The sequence below is a fragment of the Microcebus murinus genome, chromosome 15 (assembly GCF_040939455.1).
Source record: "Microcebus murinus isolate Inina chromosome 15, M.murinus_Inina_mat1.0, whole genome shotgun sequence".
Lineage (NCBI taxonomy): Eukaryota > Metazoa > Chordata > Mammalia > Primates > Cheirogaleidae > Microcebus > Microcebus murinus.
Window position 1 is genome coordinate 72,189,165 of NC_134118.1, and position 20,273 is coordinate 72,209,437.

Genomic DNA, 20,273 nt, shown 5'->3' on the forward strand with positions numbered 1-20,273 from the left:
TACTGATCTTATTTTATGATGTGTTTATGTAATGTATTGATATTTCTCCTAGCACCATCTCTGTACCACAGGATATACGGACAACTTTTGTGCTCCCTGTTATGAATTCCTGAAATTCAAAACACAATCACTACAAAGTATTGATATTATAATAAAGCACCCAACTCATAAATTGCTGAACTTCGAATTCGTGGGTTTGAATTCCTGTTTGCTCCCATGAATTCCTTTAATTTTAATTACTATGACAACAGTAAAGTACTCCTTCCAATTTGGAGGCTGGCTGCGTTTAAAACTATTTCTGTCCCAGGACCAAAACAACAACAACAACAACAACAACAAAAAACTGGGCAATTTTTGCTATTATTCCATCCCTAAGTCCTAAGTAATTAGTGTAGAGACAGGATTTCCTAATATCAGGTCATCTACCCTTTTGCAGATGTTCTTGCACTTTTGGAATATGAAATCAAGTTCTTCTTTATCAGTTAATTAAAAAGTAGGGCTCCATATAATTTGGGATTAAGCATCTTAATTATCTAAATCATTGCTAACCATGGAATCCAGTGAAATTACCAATGAATCATGTATAAGAGGTCTAATTTAATTTTATAAAATAGCATTGTATTTGTCAATGATCAAATCATAAGACTGAAGATGATGAATTTTTTCTTTTTCTGAAGACTTTTATTATTATTACTCATCTAGCTCATTCTAAAATCTATAGCAGTGGTTTTCAAAGTACAAGTCACAGATTCTCAGGGTTTCCAAGACCCTTGGAGGAGTTTGGTTAGATAAAAATTATTTTAATCATAATATAAAGAGCTAATTACCTTTTTCACTATGTTGATATTTCCTTTGATGGTATCAAAGCAAAGCTGGGTAAAACTGCTGGCGCCTTTGCACAAATGAAGAGATGACACCAAAGGGTACTTGTGTTTATGGCATTCTTCACTGCCACACACGGAAAGTGACATAAATGCCACTTACAGTGAATGTCCTTGATGAAACAGTAAGTTTTCTTGGATGACGACTTTCTAATTATATTGAATTCCTTGAGTACATGCCTTTTTAAAGTTCTGAAACAAAATAGGAAGTATGCATGAAGCACTTCTGTTACGTATTGAAATATGATGGTCAGGCCAGGTGCGGTGGCTCACGCCTGTAATCCTAGCACTCTGGGAGGCCAAAGCGGGAGGATCACTCAAGGTCAGGAGTTCAAAACCAGCCTGAGCAAGAGTGAGACCCCGTCTCTACTAAAAATAGAAAGAAATTAATTGGCCAATTAATTGGCCATAGAAAAAATTAGCCAGGCATGATGGCACATGCCTGTAGTCCCAGCTACTTGGGAGGCTGAGGCAGGAGGATCGCCTGAGCCCAGGAGTTTGAGATTTCTGTGAGCTAGGCTGATGCCATGGCACTGTAGCCCAGGCAATAGACTCAGACTCTGTCTCAAAAAAAAAAGAAAGAAAGAAAGAAAGAAAGAAAGAAAGAAAGAAAGAAAGAAAGAAAGAAAGAAAGAAAGAAAGAAAGAAAGAAAGAAAGAAAGAAAGAAAGAAAAAGAAATATGATGGTCATTTCACAGCAAAAGCTCCTATGAGACTAAGTTGCAAGCTGAATAAGCTTCTATGATTTTTTCCATAGAATGGCATTTTTACTTGAAAGACTCAATGGACAAACTACAGTCATTGAGAGCTGGTTATTCAGCATGTTTTTGAGCATGAATGAAGGGAGTCTGTCACTTCAAGGAAAACAGCTGACAGCATTTGTTGCCAATGATAAAACTTAAGCTTTCCGGCAAAACTTAGAAATTTGGAAATATGATAGCCTCTTAGGAATTAATACTTTTCTGATGAGACTAATGGTGATATTAATGTGCTGTTGGCTATCTTTATATAATGAAATTGTCAATATTTGGAAAAGATCTGCATTACTTGGGAAACTGATATTTTCCAGATGACCACAACATGATATTATAACAATATGTGAGGATAAAATACCCTGTAAGAGTGCAAGATAGTCTAACGACAGGGTATAAAAGGTTAATTTATCCAGTTTCAGATTCTATGTTGCTACTACTTTTTTAAAAACATTACCATTTGTTGAATTTTAGTATAGCATCAAAAAAGAATATCCACAATTACCTTAAAAAGCTATTAAAATACTGCTCCTCTTTCCAATAACAAACATATCTATGTGAGGACAGATTTTCTTCATGTACTTCAACCAAAACAATATAAGGGGAAAGACCGAATACAGAGGTAGATACTAAAATTCAGCTTTCTTCTGTAAGTAAGACATTAAAGGAACTGGTTAAAATCCAAGATAATGCTACTCTTACAATTTTTTTATTTTGGAAAATTTTCATAAAATATGTTAGCATGTAACAGATGTATTATTTTAAAATCTATTAGTAATAAGGACTTCTTGTGTATGGAAAAAAAAATCTATTAGTAAATAACTAAAATTTTCTGTTTTAATTTCAACGTGGCAAATTTTGGTAGTTGACCCACATAAACAAAAGCTTAATAATTTGGGACTCTCGGTAATCTTTAAGCATGTAAAAGAGAGGGGCCTGACTCTAGGAAAATCTTGTTTTTATTCATCTTTCTTAAATGTATGTATGTCATGTTTATTTAAATGTTTAATATTAAAAGTGTTTGGTCTTTATTTAGAAGTTTGGTGATGTTTTTGTGACCAGAAATAAGCCACAGGAACTTAACTCTTATTTACATCAATTAGCGTATGGTAAAACTGGTTTCGTTGTATGCCATTTGGCTTAAAGTCAAAGTTTCCAAGAACCTGCCGTTGATGTGGAGAGGACTAACTGTATTGTTATGTTTTACCTTTATATGATCTCTTCTGGCCCTCGCTGATACGCATCCACAATATTTATGAGTCAATTTCTCACAATGGTGCTGATAAGTATCTTTGCAAAATTATCTTCAAAGGTTAATGACATAGGCATTATCAGTACTTTCCTTGTTACTTAGAATAATTTCCCCCAAAATTAGCAATTCTTCCGATTAAAAAGAAAAGAAATGGAAATTAGGGGGAAAATTCAAGAGGGGAATGGGTTTAATAACTTATGATAAATAAGGTCTGGACAAATACGCACCAAATTCTGAAACTGCCATCAGTGGCCACCACTGACTCAAAGGTGGAACCAGATAAAAGGCAGGAAAGACTGAGTCTTTCAGGATCTTTTTTAATAGTGGAAAAAAGGGCGGCTCCCTCTAGTCCACCCCCAGTATTTGTCATTAACCCTTTGCACTCAATGTCGAGTGTGACTCCACATGGTTAGCAAAAATTATAGAGATCAAAATTACCCTTTGTATAAATAATTTGAAATATAAAAAAAAATCCAAATAAATAAGTCTGTATGAAAAGAAACTCCGGTTTTTTATTCTACTGCCACGCTTTGTAAAATCTGGGGTATTTAAAACATTAAATCCCGAGCAGAATAAAGGAATCGAGAAAAAAAGCAAGCGAGTGCAAAGGGTTAAAAAAAAAGTAAAAAACGTCCAATGGTTACTGCGTGGCGACTGATCGTAATCAGCTCTCCGGCCTCGATGTAGCCTGTGAGCCTGCACGGGACCCTGCACGTCTAACAACTAACTTCACCTTACCCAGGAGTAAGTCCTCCTATCCGAACGTCCCATTGCACCAGGCTGACCCGGCTGGTCCCCTTGATGCCATAAATCCCATCCCTGTACGTTCCATTGCGTCACTCCACACACACACACACACACACACACACACACACACACACACACACACACACACACGAGACCTTGACTGGCCCCTCAGGGCACTGATTCTTAATCAGGGGCGACTGTACCGGCCAGAGGACGTGGGGCAAGGCCGGGAGATCCCGTTCTCACGACTCGGGAGGAGGAGACGGGTACGTGCGCGCGCGTTCCGGGCCCCCCGAGGGTAGATGCCAGGGATGCTGCAGGACATGCAGGACGGCCCCCGGCAAAGAACCATCCAGCCCAGCGCCAACAGCGCCAGGGACCGAGAAACACTGTCTTGGAGACGGGAAAAAAAAATTCTGCCTAACGAGACACAGAGCCTTTTGCCTTTTCCTATTAATAACTTCCTCTGTTTTTCTCTTTAAAAGGTTAACACCCTGTGGCATACTGGACCACAAACCCTTGGCCGTTAGTTTGGCCGGTCACTATCAAGGCAACGTGGTGCATAAGCCAGAATCTGAGCCCCAGGAATTCCATCTTTTAGTCGTGTGACCTGCAAGTTATCCGCTTCTCTGAGCCTCATCTCCATCATCTAAAAACACAGTAAAAATAAAACCATACTGTCTCAGGACAGTTATGAGGACTGGAGACAGTGCATGAAAAAAACCTAGCACACTGCCAGACATAAGCAGGTGACCAATACGTGGGCCTGGATGCTGTCTGTCCTTACTGCCACGTGCTGAGCGCCCTGTGTCATTAGCTGCTGTAACAGAGAAATTAGGGAAAGCAGCAGCCACAGCAACGCAGTTGATTACGTGGAAGTGGACGTGGAAGACACAGCTTATACTTCCTTTGAAACGATAGAGAAATATCCCCGAAAACCATACCGACACGTGGAATGAATACCCTGGGGCTGGAACTTGCCTTTCTGTGCCGTTCTACACCTGCAGTGCATGCCCTAGCGCACTACCACTCATCGTTAAGTCCAGCCCTTCCCTCGCCCAGCCCCCACGTCCGGCGGCGTGCGACTGTAGAGACAGAGACCGGCGCCCCGCGACAGCAGACACGAGGTCAAGAACCGGCCACACCCTGGTCCACTGTGCTGTTGTCTGCTTGGACCACCGCTCCTCCTTTGCACTTGATGTGAATGAGAACACCCCGAGCTGCTTCCCAAGTAGCTGTGGCTCACACAGACTTTAGGAGAGACTTTCTCTGTCCTCCCATATGCTCCTTCCCTCTCACTCAGAGAAGAAATCGACCTGAAAACCCGTCCCTGGACGGGCCACTCCAGCGGGCTGCAGCGTGGCACGTCCGGGCTCTGGAGGGAGCTCCTGCCTCGCAGAAGACAAGGCGCATCCTTCACTGAAGGCTTTACAACTCTTTCCCCTAAAGCGACAGCGGTGCATTTCCAGGGTAGTTTAGATTCTCAAGTCGTCCCCCAGAGCCCTTTGTCCTGGTTCTTGACTTGCTCGCTGGGGCTTCCCGTTCTGGAGGGTGCGTGGATGTTTTCCGTCTGATTAAAATGGCGGGCGTCACTCTAAAATACGTTCCTAGGTTATCAAACATGTGATTTTTTTTCTCCCCTACACATTAGCTGCGTTTTGAAGAGTGGAATCTCTCCCAGGATTCAGGGAAGAGGGAAAGCAAGGCCACAGGCCATTTCTCAGGGATGCACTAAAAGTTTACTGAGTGTAATTATATTATTTATATAATTTTAACTCATGCAATTAGCTTGGCTTTGGGTGCAAGGCTCTTTTTACTTTTTAGCACATTCACCTTATAAGTATTGCAAGAATGATGAAAGGACAATTCTATTTATAATATAACCAAGTGCATCGTTTACATATTTAGCTTAAAATGAGCAAAGATAATTAACTTGCTCAAAGGTGCATCCAAGAAGTTATACAACAAATTATTCATATTATTACTTCCAAAATCCTTGCTGAAGGAAAAAAAAATTGGTGGTCATGCTCCTGCCTGACAGCTCTCCAACCACCTGCCTTTACCACGGCGGCTGTCACAAATTAGCCCCACAGGTCACGGAGTCATGCCGGCTTGAAACTCATTCTGAGATTCCACAAGGTGGTTTCCCTAACTGCCTCTGACCCGGTTCAACTAGTTTCAGAGAGTGTCTCCTCTCCAGCATCCCAGAGGTAAGACCCCCGCATGTGAGCGTGAACGGAGTGAGGTTGCCATCTCGGGTGTTTACGGCCTGTCACAGCAGTAGCGAGTCCTGGCTCTAAACTGGTCCAAGTTTCTCCCAGGTGTGCGGCTCAAGGGGAGTACTCGTGCAGAGAGCTGCTTTTTTTTTTTTTTAGAATGGTTGCTGTGTTTCTAGAATAAATGAAAAAGTAGGGGATCTTTCTTTTCCTTAAATGTTGATTTATACTTGGTTTACCAGCTAGCCAGTTTCCTGTAAATTATTCATCTTCAGTGTGAAAAATATCTCCCCTTCTTCCTCTTTTAGTATGGCTTTGCAGTCACTCTATGGCCCTACACCTGGCAGTTTGGCTTCGGCTGTCCTTTAGGTGCAATACAGGTGCTTCTGCAATGTGTGTATAATATATTCTTGGTAAATGTATAATATATTCTTGTATATGCATAATATGTATAATATATTCTTGGTAAACTCTCTGTTTGGCAAAACCATACATTTAAAAAAAAATAGGACTCAAGGGTAAAATAGGCATAGAAGTTGGGACCAGAGCCCTAAGGGGAACAAAAGCAATCAGCTCAGTGAAATCGCCCACTGATGTTTTCGTTACACGTCACAGTCCATCCCTTCAGAACCTTGAAACCCGGGAGCTTGGGTTTTCCTTTCTGTGGGTCTTTGGAGACATTTACTTCTAATACAGAGCAATTCCGCCAACATTAAAAGTATAATCCAAGAATAGCCTTTGTCATCCATCAATTTCCTTCTCAGCTCCTTTGCATGCGCCTGCAGCTTCCCAGACAGTTTAACACAGTGCTAAGTATAATGGGTCTTGAAGCCACCAAACTCCTCTATGTCTTGCACAAAAGAGAGACACTTCTGCAGAACTGATACTTTCCCCCTTAAGGTATTCATGTGTACACTGCTGTGCCTATCTCGCTAACTGTGAGTAACCTGGCCCCCTGACCACTTCCAAACATTAACGTGCAAGAGGAAATTTATGAACCACCAGGACTTCTGCACTGAACTGATACCATTTCCCTATTTATCAAACAAACACAAGAGCCACTGTGCGTTAAGGAAACCCACACTGCAGTAAGCAAGTGTATGTATCTCACGGTCCTGGCTACATCTAACAGTATGAACTGCTAAACGACCAGAGGGACCGTGCTGACCCACGGAGGGAAGGGGCCTGTGTTCTGCCAGCCACACCGCACTGGGCACGTCTGGGTCTACTGGTGGAGGCTCTCTTTTTGGAGGAACTGATAACCTCTTAGCCGAGGACATTGAAAAAGACTCTTAGCTCCAAAACTGAGATGCTCCAGGAGGAGGAAAGGGTACAGAAAACATTCCTTAATCTCCGTGTCAGTGTTCCCCATTGGAAGGAAATTTATTCTGAAGGAAAAAAAAGCATTTAGGTTTTCCTGAAATTGTCTATCACTGGGGTGGGATGTGATGTGATATCTAGTGGTGCCACTGTAAATATTTTTCCAACTATTCTCCAATAGTTTGGGGAGATAGAGGACCATGAAAAAAACAATAAATGCAACGTGAGTTTATAACATCTCGTCAGGCACATTTTATGATTTGTAATGTTGGTGGCGGGGGCTGGGCACATGAAGGGAGGGGAAATGAAGCTAACTTGGATGAGGACCAGACAGTGGGAAGGTCCTTCCCAAACAAGTGAAGTCTGAGCAGGAGGATGATCCCACTAAAGGGAGTGAGTCTCCCAGAATCCTACCAAGGAAAAGGAGGTACTTTGGAGACAGCAGGATTCGAGATTGCTGCTACTCTGTGAATGGCAGCTTAGAGCATCACAGCATTTCCAGTTTTTTAGCCTCACTTCATAACCATGGTACCCCTCAAAACTGCTGCGGAAATTTGGGTCGATATAGGTTACCTTCCGATCTCCATAATAATTTCAGTTAGGACCTTAAGCAAAAACCAGCTCTACTACCATCATTGAGAAAATTCCAAAGTGGAATGTACACATGTGTTTTTGTGTTCCTATCTGGGTACCTACAAGAAGAAAAGAAACTAGGTATCAGCATGCAACTTATTTTTGAAGTTAATCTGGAAACCCCCTGAAAAAATCACAAAGTACCCCAGTTTCCAAGAGTAAACATTTTCAGGCCAGTCAGAAAGTATTTTTTGTACCTAAAGAAAGCAACATGTCCATCATGGGTCATCTGAAACCACTTTCAAACGTGCTTCCTGCAGATTAGATCTTCTAAAGTTGCCAAATTGTAGTCTGAAAAAGTTGCCAAATTGTAGTCTGAAAAATGAAACATATTTCAAGCAGTCTATGAGAAAAAAAGATTGTGTGTTAAAAATTACCATTGGCAGAGGCCGGATGGTCATATAGAACCAACATATATTCTGACCATAGAAAAATGGGGGTAAAGTCTTGAAAGACATATGCATATTCATGATTCACATATACATATGTGTATATGATTTATATATTATTCTAAATATCTGTTTTAACCTCTGTGAGTGGCTTTAAGGTTGTAGTTAGCCTAACTGAAAGCTATGGGTCATGATATGTAAAAACTGAAAAGGAAAGCTATAGCATTTCAACTAAATCAGTGTTTTAAAAATAGCAACCATTTTATAAATTATAGCACTATGTTCTAAACAACTTGTTAGATATCAAAGATAGCCTTTAATATGGATAGAGAATGAGAAAAGCTCACAACCACAACTCACCTTAAATAAAATTAAGAGTATAAAAATAAATATTTATTGTGGCATCAGGTAAGAAAAAATGATCTGGTGTATAAAGCATGAATATAAATATAAAATATCTTTCAAAAAACTCTATTTCCCACAGACAAGCTTATGAAAGATATTAACGATCATATTAACATTTGCATAGCTCTCAGAATTTTCAAAGCACTTTTACATCTATTATTTCACTCTGTGAATGCAACTAAGATAGCTTTCTACAAAACAGAAATGCAAAAGGTGTGTAGGTGGAAAAAAAGGTTAAATATTAGAAGCAGATGGATTTGCTCAACAAGTCAAAATATTTACTTCATTTGTTTGAAACAAAATAGCTTGGATGATATACCTCTGACTGCCTGCCTTCTTGGGCAGAAAAAGGGTAAGAATAATTTCCATGTGTTTGCATCAATAGTTCACATTAAAGGAAATAAAATCCCAAACTTTATCAGAAGAAAATCGAACATATCCACAAATAGAACTTTCTACCTCTTCCTATAAATAAGCTCCTCATCCTCACTGTCTCCGCATGAGTTCACTTGAAGCCAAGGAGTAAACTGGCTAAGTAAAGGAGGCCGGGCCGTTCTATCCTGGCCACCCCGTCTGTTCCTGGCACCGTTCTTCTGTGTGTGTGACTGAGCTTCAAATCCTTGGCTCTATCTTTGATTCCTCCTTCCTCTGGTTCGCCTGCCAAAGCCCACTGATTCTAACTCCTCTGTTCTCTCACACTGAGTCTCCTTTTCCTGATTCTCTAAACTCCACACAAGTTCCACTTCTAATGACACTAACCCTGGAACAGTTCTTCACCCCTAATCCATTCTAGATTCCTCTACCCAGTAGTCTGATACTCCCTGTAACTGGGCACCACCTCTCACTCCAAAGAACCATGTCATTTTGCTCAGACTTTTCCTATGGCTCTTAAACTCTGGCATTCCTGCCTTTCTCCCCAGGGTAGATCGTGAGCCCTTTGAAGGCAGGGACTGTGTTTTCTCACTGCTGCATCCTCCGGCTGGCCAGCACAGTGCCTTGCGGACAGAGATGCTCAATGTCTGTCGAACTCTGAAGAAAATCATATTTTTTTTTTTTTTATAGAAAAAAGTGTGAAGTCAGGTGAAGTCATGCTTGGCTCAAGTCTTAAAAAAAGAAGTAGGCCTCCAGTTCACTCAAAATACTGTTACTCACTCTCTTAACAAGCAATCGACAGCCAGCAAATTACTCAGTGAGTGAGTGTAATTTGGAGCTATCACATACAGAAGTATGAGTCACACCAGCAGCTGGGCAGCTCTTTCCTGCTCCTAGGGTAGAGAACATTCATCTGAGAAGACTACAGAACAGCCACAAGAACGAACAAGCTAACCACAGTGTCAGATGTCGCAGCTGGACAAACAGCCCAGAGCTTGGTTTCAAAGCTTTGCAGGTGGCTCATTTATATGACTGACAGAGGCAGGAGAACAGGCTGGAAAGGCCTAGATTCCAAAGCTGCAAAAAGCAGCCAGAGCAGGCCAGTGGCTGAGGGGGTCCAGAGCGCATTCCCCATGAGGGTGGGGAAGGGCACGTGTGTGTGTGTGTGTGTGTGTGTGTGTGTATGGCTTGTTTTCAGTGTTACCAATAAAAGCAGAAAAGTGCTAAAATGCATTATTAGATAACATGCACAACTTAAGGGAGATTTATTCATTGCTGGTTTTCTTAGAGAAAATCCTAAGATTATCCACATTCTGAATCATGAATAACTTTACTTAAAAATTATTTGTACACTCTACAGCGAATTTTAAGTGTACGAAGAGGAATGAAGCCTATCTCACCTTGTAAAAAGTGTCAGAAAGAATCCAATTTAAAAAATAATTTGGACTCAGTTGAAAAAATTTTCTGGGGGTTATATTTGAGCGTTTTGAAATATTAAATGAGTTTTATCACTAGGATAGAATTTCAAAGAGAGGCTTAGGAGCATTTATTAAGAAAGTCTTGAGTCTTTTATTTGACTGGGGATACAATACTTAAAGAAATGACACACAAAACATGCAACTTCCTATTTCTGATCCGGTTGTGTTAAGAGAAAAGAATATGGGAAACAACGGGCCTGTGCAGAGCAAGGCGGGAAGGCGGGAAGCAGAAAACAAAGAGAAAAGAAGAGAAAGGAAGAAAGGAACGGAAGGAGAACAGAAAAGAAAACAAAAGGAAGAAGGAAGGGAGGAGCCAGGCACAGTGGCACACACCTGTAGTCTGTGTTACTCAGTAGGTTGAGGCAGGAAGATGCTGGGACCAGGAGCTCAAGGCCAACCTAGACAACATAGCAAGACCCAGTCTCCAAAAAAATAAAAATAAATTTTAAAAAGGAAAGGAGGAAACAAACATAGAGGAAAAGAAAAGAAAAGAAAGAGAAAAAGAAAAAGAGAGAGAAAGAAGGAAAGGAAAAGTGCAAGAAGGGAACTGCAGGAGAGCAGTGAGGACTCAGAGAAATGGGAGGTTGAGATGACAATTGCTGTGTATGAAATTTTCAAAGGAAAGATCGAGGCTTTGCCATCACAGAAGGTACAAGTAGAAGATGATGTGGATAAGACAATGTGTGACACTTATGTTTTCCAAAAAGCAACAGAGAGTATCAAAGTTAGATGGTAACTGAAAACATTCAAACGCTGACAAGATGATACTGGAAACAGTACCACGGCAGTGAAAACAGCTAATACTTAAGTTTCTGACCAACAGGCCTGTAATAAAAGACTGCTGGCCTATTCCGTCACTTAATTCTAATGCCAGTCCTGAGAGATGGGTATCGTCAGGCCCGTTTGAAGGCTCGGGTAACTGACGCTGAGGGAGGGTGAGCAGCTGCTCAAAGATCTCACATCTTACAACGACAGAGCTGAGGCTCGGACTCCGGCAGCCTCCTTCCACCCGCCCGCCACCCCTCTCTCCACAGACCCTCTCCAGCCCACCCACCCGCCATCCCTCTCCACAGACCCTCTCCAGCCCACCCGCCCGCCATCCCTCTCCACAGACCCTCTCCAGCCCACCCACCCGCCACCCCCTCTCCACAGACCCTCTCCAGCCCACCCGCCCGCCACCCCTCTCCACAGACCCTCTCCAGCCCACCCACCCGCCATCCCTCTCCACAGACCCTCTCCAGCCCACCCGCCCGCCATCCCTCTCCACAGACCCTCTCCAGCCCACCCACCCGCCACCCCCTCTCCACAGACCCTCTCCAGCCCACCCGCCCGCCATCCCTCTCCACAGACCCTCTCCAGCCCACCCGCCCGCCATCCCTCTCCACAGACCCTCTCCAGCCCACCCGCCCGCCATCCCTCTCCACAGACCCTCTCCAGCCCACCCGCCCGCCATCCCTCTCCACAGACCCTCTCCAGCCCACCCGCCCGCCATCCCTCTCCACAGACCCTCTCCAGCCCACCCGCCCGCCATCCCTCTCCACAGACCCTCTCCAGCCCACCCGCCCGCCATCCCTCTCCACAGACCCTCTCCAGCCCACCCGCCCGCCATCCCTCTCCACAGACCCTCTCCAGCCCACCCGCCCGCCATCCCTCTCCACAGACCCTCTCCAGCCCACCCGCCCGCCATCCCTCTCCACAGACCCTCTCCAGCCCACCCGCCCGCCATCCCTCTCCACAGACCCTCTCCAGCCCACCCGCCCGCCATCCCTCTCCACAGACCCTCTCCAGCCCACCCGCCCGCCATCCCTCTCCACAGACCCTCTCCAGCCCACCCGCCCGCCATCCCTCTCCACAGACCCTCTCCAGCCCACCCGCCCGCCATCCCTCTCCACAGACCCTCTCCAGCCCACCCGCCCGCCATCCCTCTCCACAGACCCTCTCCAGCCCACCCGCCCGCCATCCCTCTCCACAGACCCTCTCCAGCCCACCCGCCCGCCATCCCTCTCCACAGACCCTCTCCAGCTCACCCACCAGCCACCCCTCTCCACAGACCCTCTCCAGCCCACCCACCCGCCACCCCCTCTCCACAGACCCTCTCCAGCCCACCCACCCGCCATCCCTCTCCACAGACCCTCTCTAGCCCACCCGTCCGCCATCCCTCTCCACAGACCCTCTCCAGCCCACTACCCTGAGCCCGCGGGTGACCTCCGGGACTGTGGGGTGGACACGGGCGCTGCTCGCAGGGGAGGCGACAAGCACACGCCTTGAACGGCAGAGGGCAGTGCCAGGGGGCGAGGCGGGCGCCACCGCGTCACACAGCCTAGACAGCGAGGTCCCCACGGGAATAAGGGACGGGGAGGAGCCAGGCACAGGACGAAGGGGGCGGGCGTTCAGCGACAAGGGACAAGCCCTGCAGTGCGCGCGAGACAGACCGCGCGCGGGCGGGAGGCCGCGGCGCGTTGGGGGCCTGGGCTCCACGCGAAGTGCAGCGGGAGGGCACGGGCGGCGTTAGCGGGCTGTGCTTGGGTTCCGCCAGGACCACCCGGGGCCTGTGAGAGGCAGTGAGAGCGATGGAGAGACTAGGAAGGAGACTGTGGGACTCCAGGGGAAACCGTGGACCCGAGCAGCGGCAGCGGAGATGGAAGAACGACCCTCAGAAACGACACTCGGCAACATGGCCCGCATCCTCACCGGGGCTGCGACCGGATAAAACACAGGACGCCCAGCTAAATTTGGATTCCGGATACCAACGTTGTTAAAAGTACATTTTATGAATATTTGGGACATAACTTATACTAAATTCTTTTCACTCTGTACCTGAAACTCAAATTTAATTAGGTGTCTTGTATTTTTATTTGCTAACCCCAGAACCAGGCAAGTCTGTACTTTACTGGGAATACATTGCTCCAAGATTCTTCCGTCACAGCCCCTAGACACGCTCCAACCCTTCTCCGTGTCAGAGGTCAGACCTCTCACCATCATATATATCCGGCTGCTATACTCCACCCCTGCTTCCTTTGCAAATTTCATCCATCCCTCTCACTTACCAATAAATGTATGTGAATGCCCAAGGTCTATCGAGTGGCACTGCGTTAGACATGGAGTTTTACTTAGTGGTCATAAAGAATGCTGGTGAATGCACGTGTGTGCATGTACGTGTGTGTACACGGGTGGGGGTGGGGGTGTGCACCTGCTGTGTTAACCTTTTAAGATGAAGACCATGCTAACAGCACATCATCAGGAATACACTGTGAGTATTTTCTTTAGCAGCAGTGAATTAAACTTGCATCCACACTGATGAAAGCTATTTAGACCCTATAGCCGTAGACCTGGTTATTGAATAACCTGAAAGAGAAAAAGCCTTGAGTTCATTCAATAATCAGTGTCTCTCAAAAGGTAAGAGCTAGAAATCCTCATTTTAAAATCTTGCTACGTGAAAAGAACTTGAAAGTTTAGGCCACAGTTTTACCTGAGTGTTCCTTTTGCACACATTCAAGCACTTCAATTCCCAGTTTCAGTAACTGAGAAAAAAATCGCAGCAAACATGAGGCTGGCTAATTATACAAGACATGCAGAGCACTGTTGCTATTTGCTATTGTTCCACAACAAGATAAGCAGCTTGCTCCACAATGAAAATCAACACATCAAGAGAGATTTGTTATTAAAAAACTGTCAGTTGACCTAAACAAAGTATTTGACAATGTAGTTGCTTTACACCCTGATGTAAGCTCATTTCCTCACTGTGGACTGGTAACAAAAAACCAATAGACGGTACCTGTTTGGGGACCACACTCTGAGAAGCACTGGGGCAGAAGACCCCGGAATTTTATATACCAAACCTTCAGTAGGTGGCATAAATGGAGGAGCCTCCTCCTTCTGGCCGCTTTGCTGATCAAAGAACCTGTTACTTCCTTGAAACTAAGGCATAAATAAATCTCTCCATTCTAACACTCTAACTAAGCCTGCACATCGATCGAAATAATAGCTGCCCCGAGTTTAGAAGGAAGAGGGTGTGCGCTTACTCTTCTTGACGCAGGTCACCCACGCTGCGGTCCAGTGAGATCATGTCGCTCGCCACCATGTTAAATCCAAACTCTTTAATGCTGGCTTGGACTTCAGGTTTGAATTCTGGTCCCAAGACCAATGGCTTGGCATTCTCTCCAGGGCCACCGACCACTCCGTGAGGCTCAGGCTCTTTGGGTTCAAAGTTACCAAGGACTCCTGGGCGTAGCACAGGATCACGGTAGGTAAACGTCTGAGGCTTAAAAGTGAGATACTGCCTCTGCATTATGTCTCTCTGGGAATCTCCTCCAGCAGGGTGCTCCTGTTCATTTTTGGCCTTGTTTTTTCTTCTGATAGACTCTAAGTCCACTTCTACTCCTTCAACATGAGGCCATGGTACCACAGGTTTGAATCTGTCCTCCCCGGGAGCTAGTCCATTGCCTCCTCGGTTAGGCATGGGGTTATTGACATCTCTGTCTTCCTACACAAAAGGGAGGGGATATACAATGAGTACATGAAGGCAAACCACCACAGCAGAGTTCATGACACCAATGTTCATGTTTTTAAAAAAGGCTGAGGCAACAAAACAGTTTACAATGTGAAATATAAGCAGGCTATTAACCAGGACTTCCCATTAGAGGATATCTTTTAGGACAGAAAAGAAATACCAAGATTTAAGGCTGTTTCCTCATCTCACTATTCCAAAATAAATGAATGGCTGAATTGTTTACTTCTCCCTTTATAAACCTAACTCTGTCAAAGACCCATTCATAAAGCATATTGTTAAGGCATGGTGCAATCAGGTTTTAGGATCTTTCATTAAAACAGATGCTCAATAGGTCACGTTGCGCAGCATGCGGTTTTCCCAGTCATCCGGTGCATGATAAATAGAACCTTTCGTCAGCCATACGGCCATATGGTGGCAGTGGTGTGAGATGGATGTCACCCCTCACTAGGCTGGCTTGGTGCCCCCGTGGGGGAGGAACATGGTGGTGATATGTACTCAACAGTCCCGATTCAGTATTTTCTCCTCAGTGAGAGTCTATCCACATCCAGAACTATTAAAAAAAAAACCTCTAATAACTGTTGCCAAGTCAGCTTGGGCTTTTGGACCACACCCAAAATGCCCCGTTGCAGAGGTGGGCAGGGAAAAGCAGACTCTGCACATAAAGACATTCGCAGCAAAGGTGCCTCTCTTTTCTGTTTGGACCCTTCATCACCTACGCACATCCTTCAGTCAGTAATCCTGGGTGCTTCTGCTTTTCAGGTGTCACATGTTAAGGTTTTGCTAGCCCAGTACCATCCTTTGTGCAAAGCAGTGCTTCTCAACATTAGCATCACCTCAGCAGTCTTTAAAAATACTGGTATCCGTGTTCCACCCTTGGACACTGTGATTTAATTGGTCTGGGCATTTGGATTTTTAGAAAAGCACCCTGGTGATTTTAATATGCATCTAAGCCTGGGAATCACTAGCTTAAGGGAGAGCCGCTCACTGCAATCAGACAGGGGGTCATAGAGTGCATGGCTGGGGAGAGGCAAGGTGCACTTAGACCATGCAAAGCGGGCTGGCTGGTCTGTCACCTCCCTGTACCTAAGACTGTGCAATCCCTTAACACATTAATCATACAATTAGCACCATCCGACTAGTGTTTTTCCAGAGAGTTTGAACTGCCTCGAAAGGGTTGAAAACTCTGCTCTGAAGAACACAGGAACACAGAGGTAAGGTTCTGGGTATGATGCTGATGTGTGGGTTGCTGTCTGCTGATAGTTTACTTAGAGGCAAAAATCTCTACAGAAAATTATTTCAGATGCGAATTTAGTAGGTACGGGATGACTAAGGATTGTTCTCTTTTATCTGCCTTACTGACATCCAATCGACCACGAATCCCTGTGAATTCCATCACCTGTGTAGCCCCTGAGTCTGGCCACTTCTATTATCCTCACTGCCACTGCCTCGGGCCACTGTCACCTCTAAGCAGAACTACTGCAACAGTAACCACTGTGGACACTCTATTCTAAGTGCTTCACAGATATTAACTCTTTTAATCCATGAATTAGGTACCATGATTACCATTACTGTTTTATAGACAGAAATCCTAACAGAGAAGTTTACACAAGATCAGAATCAACACCTGGTATACAAAATTTCGGTCCAAACAGTCTGCTCAAGAGCCCATACCCCTAACCACCATAACTTAGTGCTTCTCTTCCTAATGCATGAACACAGGACTTTTCTAGCACTCAAATACGAACACATTACTCTCCCTGCTTACAACATTCCGCCAGGCCCACTGTCCTCGGGGAGTGGGGGCTTTTCAGGCTCCAGCCTGCATGTATGCAACACCTCCAGCGTTACCTGTGAGAGGAGGGGTCAGCTAACTTTTCTGGTGAAGGGTCAAGTAGTAAATATTTTTGGTTTCACAGACCATGGGTCTCTGTGCAATTATTCAAATCTGCCTCTGCAGTGTGAAAGCAGCTACCAAACGATATGTAAATGAATGTGCATAGATGTGTCCCAATGAGTCTTTTTTTACTAAGACAGGTGTGGGCTGGGTCCGGTCCCCTGGTCTCCACACCGGGCTAGACTCTGTGCCAGTACGGAGGCCTTGTCCACCACACACACCGCTGCAGCCCCAGAGCCCATCCTGGCACAGAATCCCAATAAACAGTCACTAAACAAAGGAATGAATCCTAACATTTCTGTTTCAGTAGTGACAGAGACACTGAGAAGAAAAGGGAAAGACAGAGGATGGAGATATGAAATGGGAGAGGGGGCTCGGATCAGACAGACCCTTACTGCAGTACTTACTGAGTCCTCTGTATTCGCTGTGCAGTATTGCACTCTTAGCAATGCGACATGATGCCAGAAAAATTGAACTCGCGCACTTCCGCAAAGTTTGCACGCCGTTAATCCAAAGGCAAAACCAAGTATGGGAACTGTCTAACTCCAAGTCAATTAAGGTAATAATCATGTCAAATCTTAATACTGTGTGACTCAAGGAATGGCTCAAAGCAGAGTCATACTTCGCTCCCCTGAGATCCTTTCTACATACTCCTTCTTCCTGAGAGTGAATGAGAATCGGCACTCGCCTTTATGACTCACTGGTACTATGATACCTTCATCACCACCGGCTGTTTTACTATACAGCCAAAATCAATGAGTCGCTGTTGACTAGAAATGGAAAAGAGGACCTAGATAATTTTCCAAGATCAGTGTGCTCATCAAGGCAGAAATGGACTGAAAAATATAATAACCATCACCGGACAGTGATACGAATTGCCATAAATAAAGTCGCACTAGTCACTATCCACCTCGTAACTGACCAAGTCCCCCTGACCCGACCCCCAGACTCTACTCTGTGTGATATTTTTCCAAGATAGTCAGACCTTGGTAGAAATCACATACATCCAAAGGGATTTTTTTTAAAAAAATGGTCATTAGAGCAAATGGCAGCAGTACGGGCTCGTGTGGATTTGAAATCATCGGTGGACCCTGGAAAGCTAAAGTCTTAATGACGAGCTCTTGAGAAATGACGACTTAGCTTTAAGAGACGGCCCCTGCTGAGCCACATGCACAGTTTGGTTATCACGCGCCGCGAGCCACGGGATTTAAAAGTATAACAAGCCAGATTTCATTCTGGATTTAAAAACTCCCCATCGAAAACACCTTTAATTAGAAAAATCCCATTGGCATCCTTTCTCTGGAGGCACTCAGTCACTTAGAAGGAGCAGAAGAAACAGGCTCGGAGAGCAGGCAGGTGTGGTAAAAATAACAGGCTCCAGTCGGGAGGGAACGAGGTGTGCTCGCAGGCTGCGCTCCCGGGACTCCTAGCAACCAACGCGTGGCGTGGCAGGACGTGGGTGGGCCGGTGGGGCCCTCCAGGCCCGTGCCTCGTTTCCTGCCACTGAGCTCCTGCGAAAGCCAGTGCATCTGACCTTGGGGCTGACTGGAGACCTCCAAGCCCTGCTCCTTTCAGAGCACTGAGAGCGGACTGCACTGGGAGCTGGGGCCCTGCTGGGTGCTGGGAGGGGCAGGGGGGCCCCCAAGAATTTGTCTGACAGAGACTTCACCAGTCCTTCAAATATCCAGGATGTCATCGCTTACAGGAAAGGACCCCATTCCAAGAATACTTTAATGCCCCTAAACTAGGACAAGATTTAAGGTCACCATCCAAGGGCAATGCCTCTGTTAGCAACTGGGGCAGAACTGAAGATGGAGAATGTGTGCTTTTAGGTGACTTTATATAAATATAAAAGTTCTATACAAGCCTTGGGGATGGTTTAATTAAGATAAAGTATGACATTCTGATAATAATTATCTGCTCAAAGAAACAGACTCGCTTAGGAGGGATTCCTTTTCTTTCTGACTTTTTTAAGTACGGGGCCAGGATGTAAATCAAAGGTAAGAGAATGGAGAAAAGAGCAGGATTAGCATCACGTGACTGCTTCACCAACAGAAATCCAGGTCAGCAACTCTAAAGCTGCATGCTAACGTCTGTCAGCAGGGCAGCCAGGCTGAGTACTGTACTGCAAACTATTATTGTCCAACCCAAACTCACCCTAGAGACTGGAACATCAGACTCTTGACTGTGGAGAGCTGCCTGTTATATAATAGCTAATGGTTATTTTTTTCTTTTTCTCTCAAGACTTCTGATACATTATGGCAGGCATCCTCAATCCACAGCCCGAGGGCCACATGCAGCCCGCCGAGGACATTTATCCGGCCCGCTGGGTGTTTTTGTTGCTGCTGCCTGTCCTGCTTAGCAGCCGACTGGTCCCAGGCCCACAGTGCACATGTGTGGAATGTGCACCGTGCTCTCACATGTGTGGAATGTGCACCGTGCTCTCCAACAGCCCTCCAATGGTCTTAGGGACAGTGAACTGGCCCCGTTTAAAAAGTTTGAGGACTCCTGTTCCAGGTAAATGGTAAGACCTGGATGCTCAGAGTGGAAAATGTTGATCCCTCCTTCTAAGCATTTAGAATCATCTAGGAAACCAAACAAGGGTTGAACAAGTTTTTTCCTACCAGGCTAAGACTTCGATTTAGGATATAAAGAAGTATTGACACACCAGTCCCATATACTCTCTCTTTGGATAATAATTATCCACTGATTGTATCCCCTGTTGTAATTTAGGCAGTGCCCAATTTCCATGGCCACCTCTATATTTCAAGTAGATACTTCAGTAAGTTTTAAAAATTTAATCCCACACATATCCTTGGACACTGCAAGTGAGTACCCATGTGTGTGTGTGTGTGTGTGTGTGTGTGTTTGTGTGCGTGTAGGCATCTCTTCATTCAGGCTTTAGGAAAATCACTCTTCAACTGACCAGAAAAATTAACTTCATTTTACCAGCACCCCATCTTAATGGACAAGTATGAATTTCTTTATAGGATATGCATTTATTTAAAGTGTTTCAGAGATAAGAGGTTATAATACTAATAAAAAGAAAAACTTCAGAAATATAAAAATATTCTAATTTTTTAAGTTTGAGCATTTGGAACTCTAGGTTATTCTAGTGATTGGGTGTAGTTTAGAAGTGGTTTTGGCAGTGATATTAGTAAACAGGGGTAATAAATCCACTATATTTACTCAGAAGTATATAGTATAATTTTGAACGAAATTTAGTTCATTCAAAGAAGGTGATCAAATTTATTAAAATTATCCTAAAATTTGCTTTTAAAAAAACCATGTCAATGCACTGCATATTTTAAGGGTATCAGGGTAAACTGCAAATTTCTTAGTAATAAAAACTTTCCATTGTCAAAATATAAATTAAAACTGGAAAAAGAAATTTCATACGAAATCTTTCTTTGTATTAGCACTA

At 44.6% G+C, this 20,273-nt stretch overlaps 1 protein-coding gene across 3 annotated transcripts in view; it reads right to left on the reverse strand.

Moving 5' to 3' along the window:
- Positions 1 to 20,273, reverse strand: part of GALNT7 (polypeptide N-acetylgalactosaminyltransferase 7) — a 134,981-nt gene that overhangs the window by 50,965 nt on the left and 63,743 nt on the right. For all 3 annotated transcript variants that reach the window (XM_012770675.3, XM_012770674.3, XM_012770676.2), the window contains exon 2: positions 14,468 to 14,928. In XM_012770675.3, the coding sequence (XP_012626129.1) occupies positions 14,468 to 14,928 (461 nt within the window). The remainder of the gene's footprint in view (positions 1 to 14,467; positions 14,929 to 20,273) is intronic.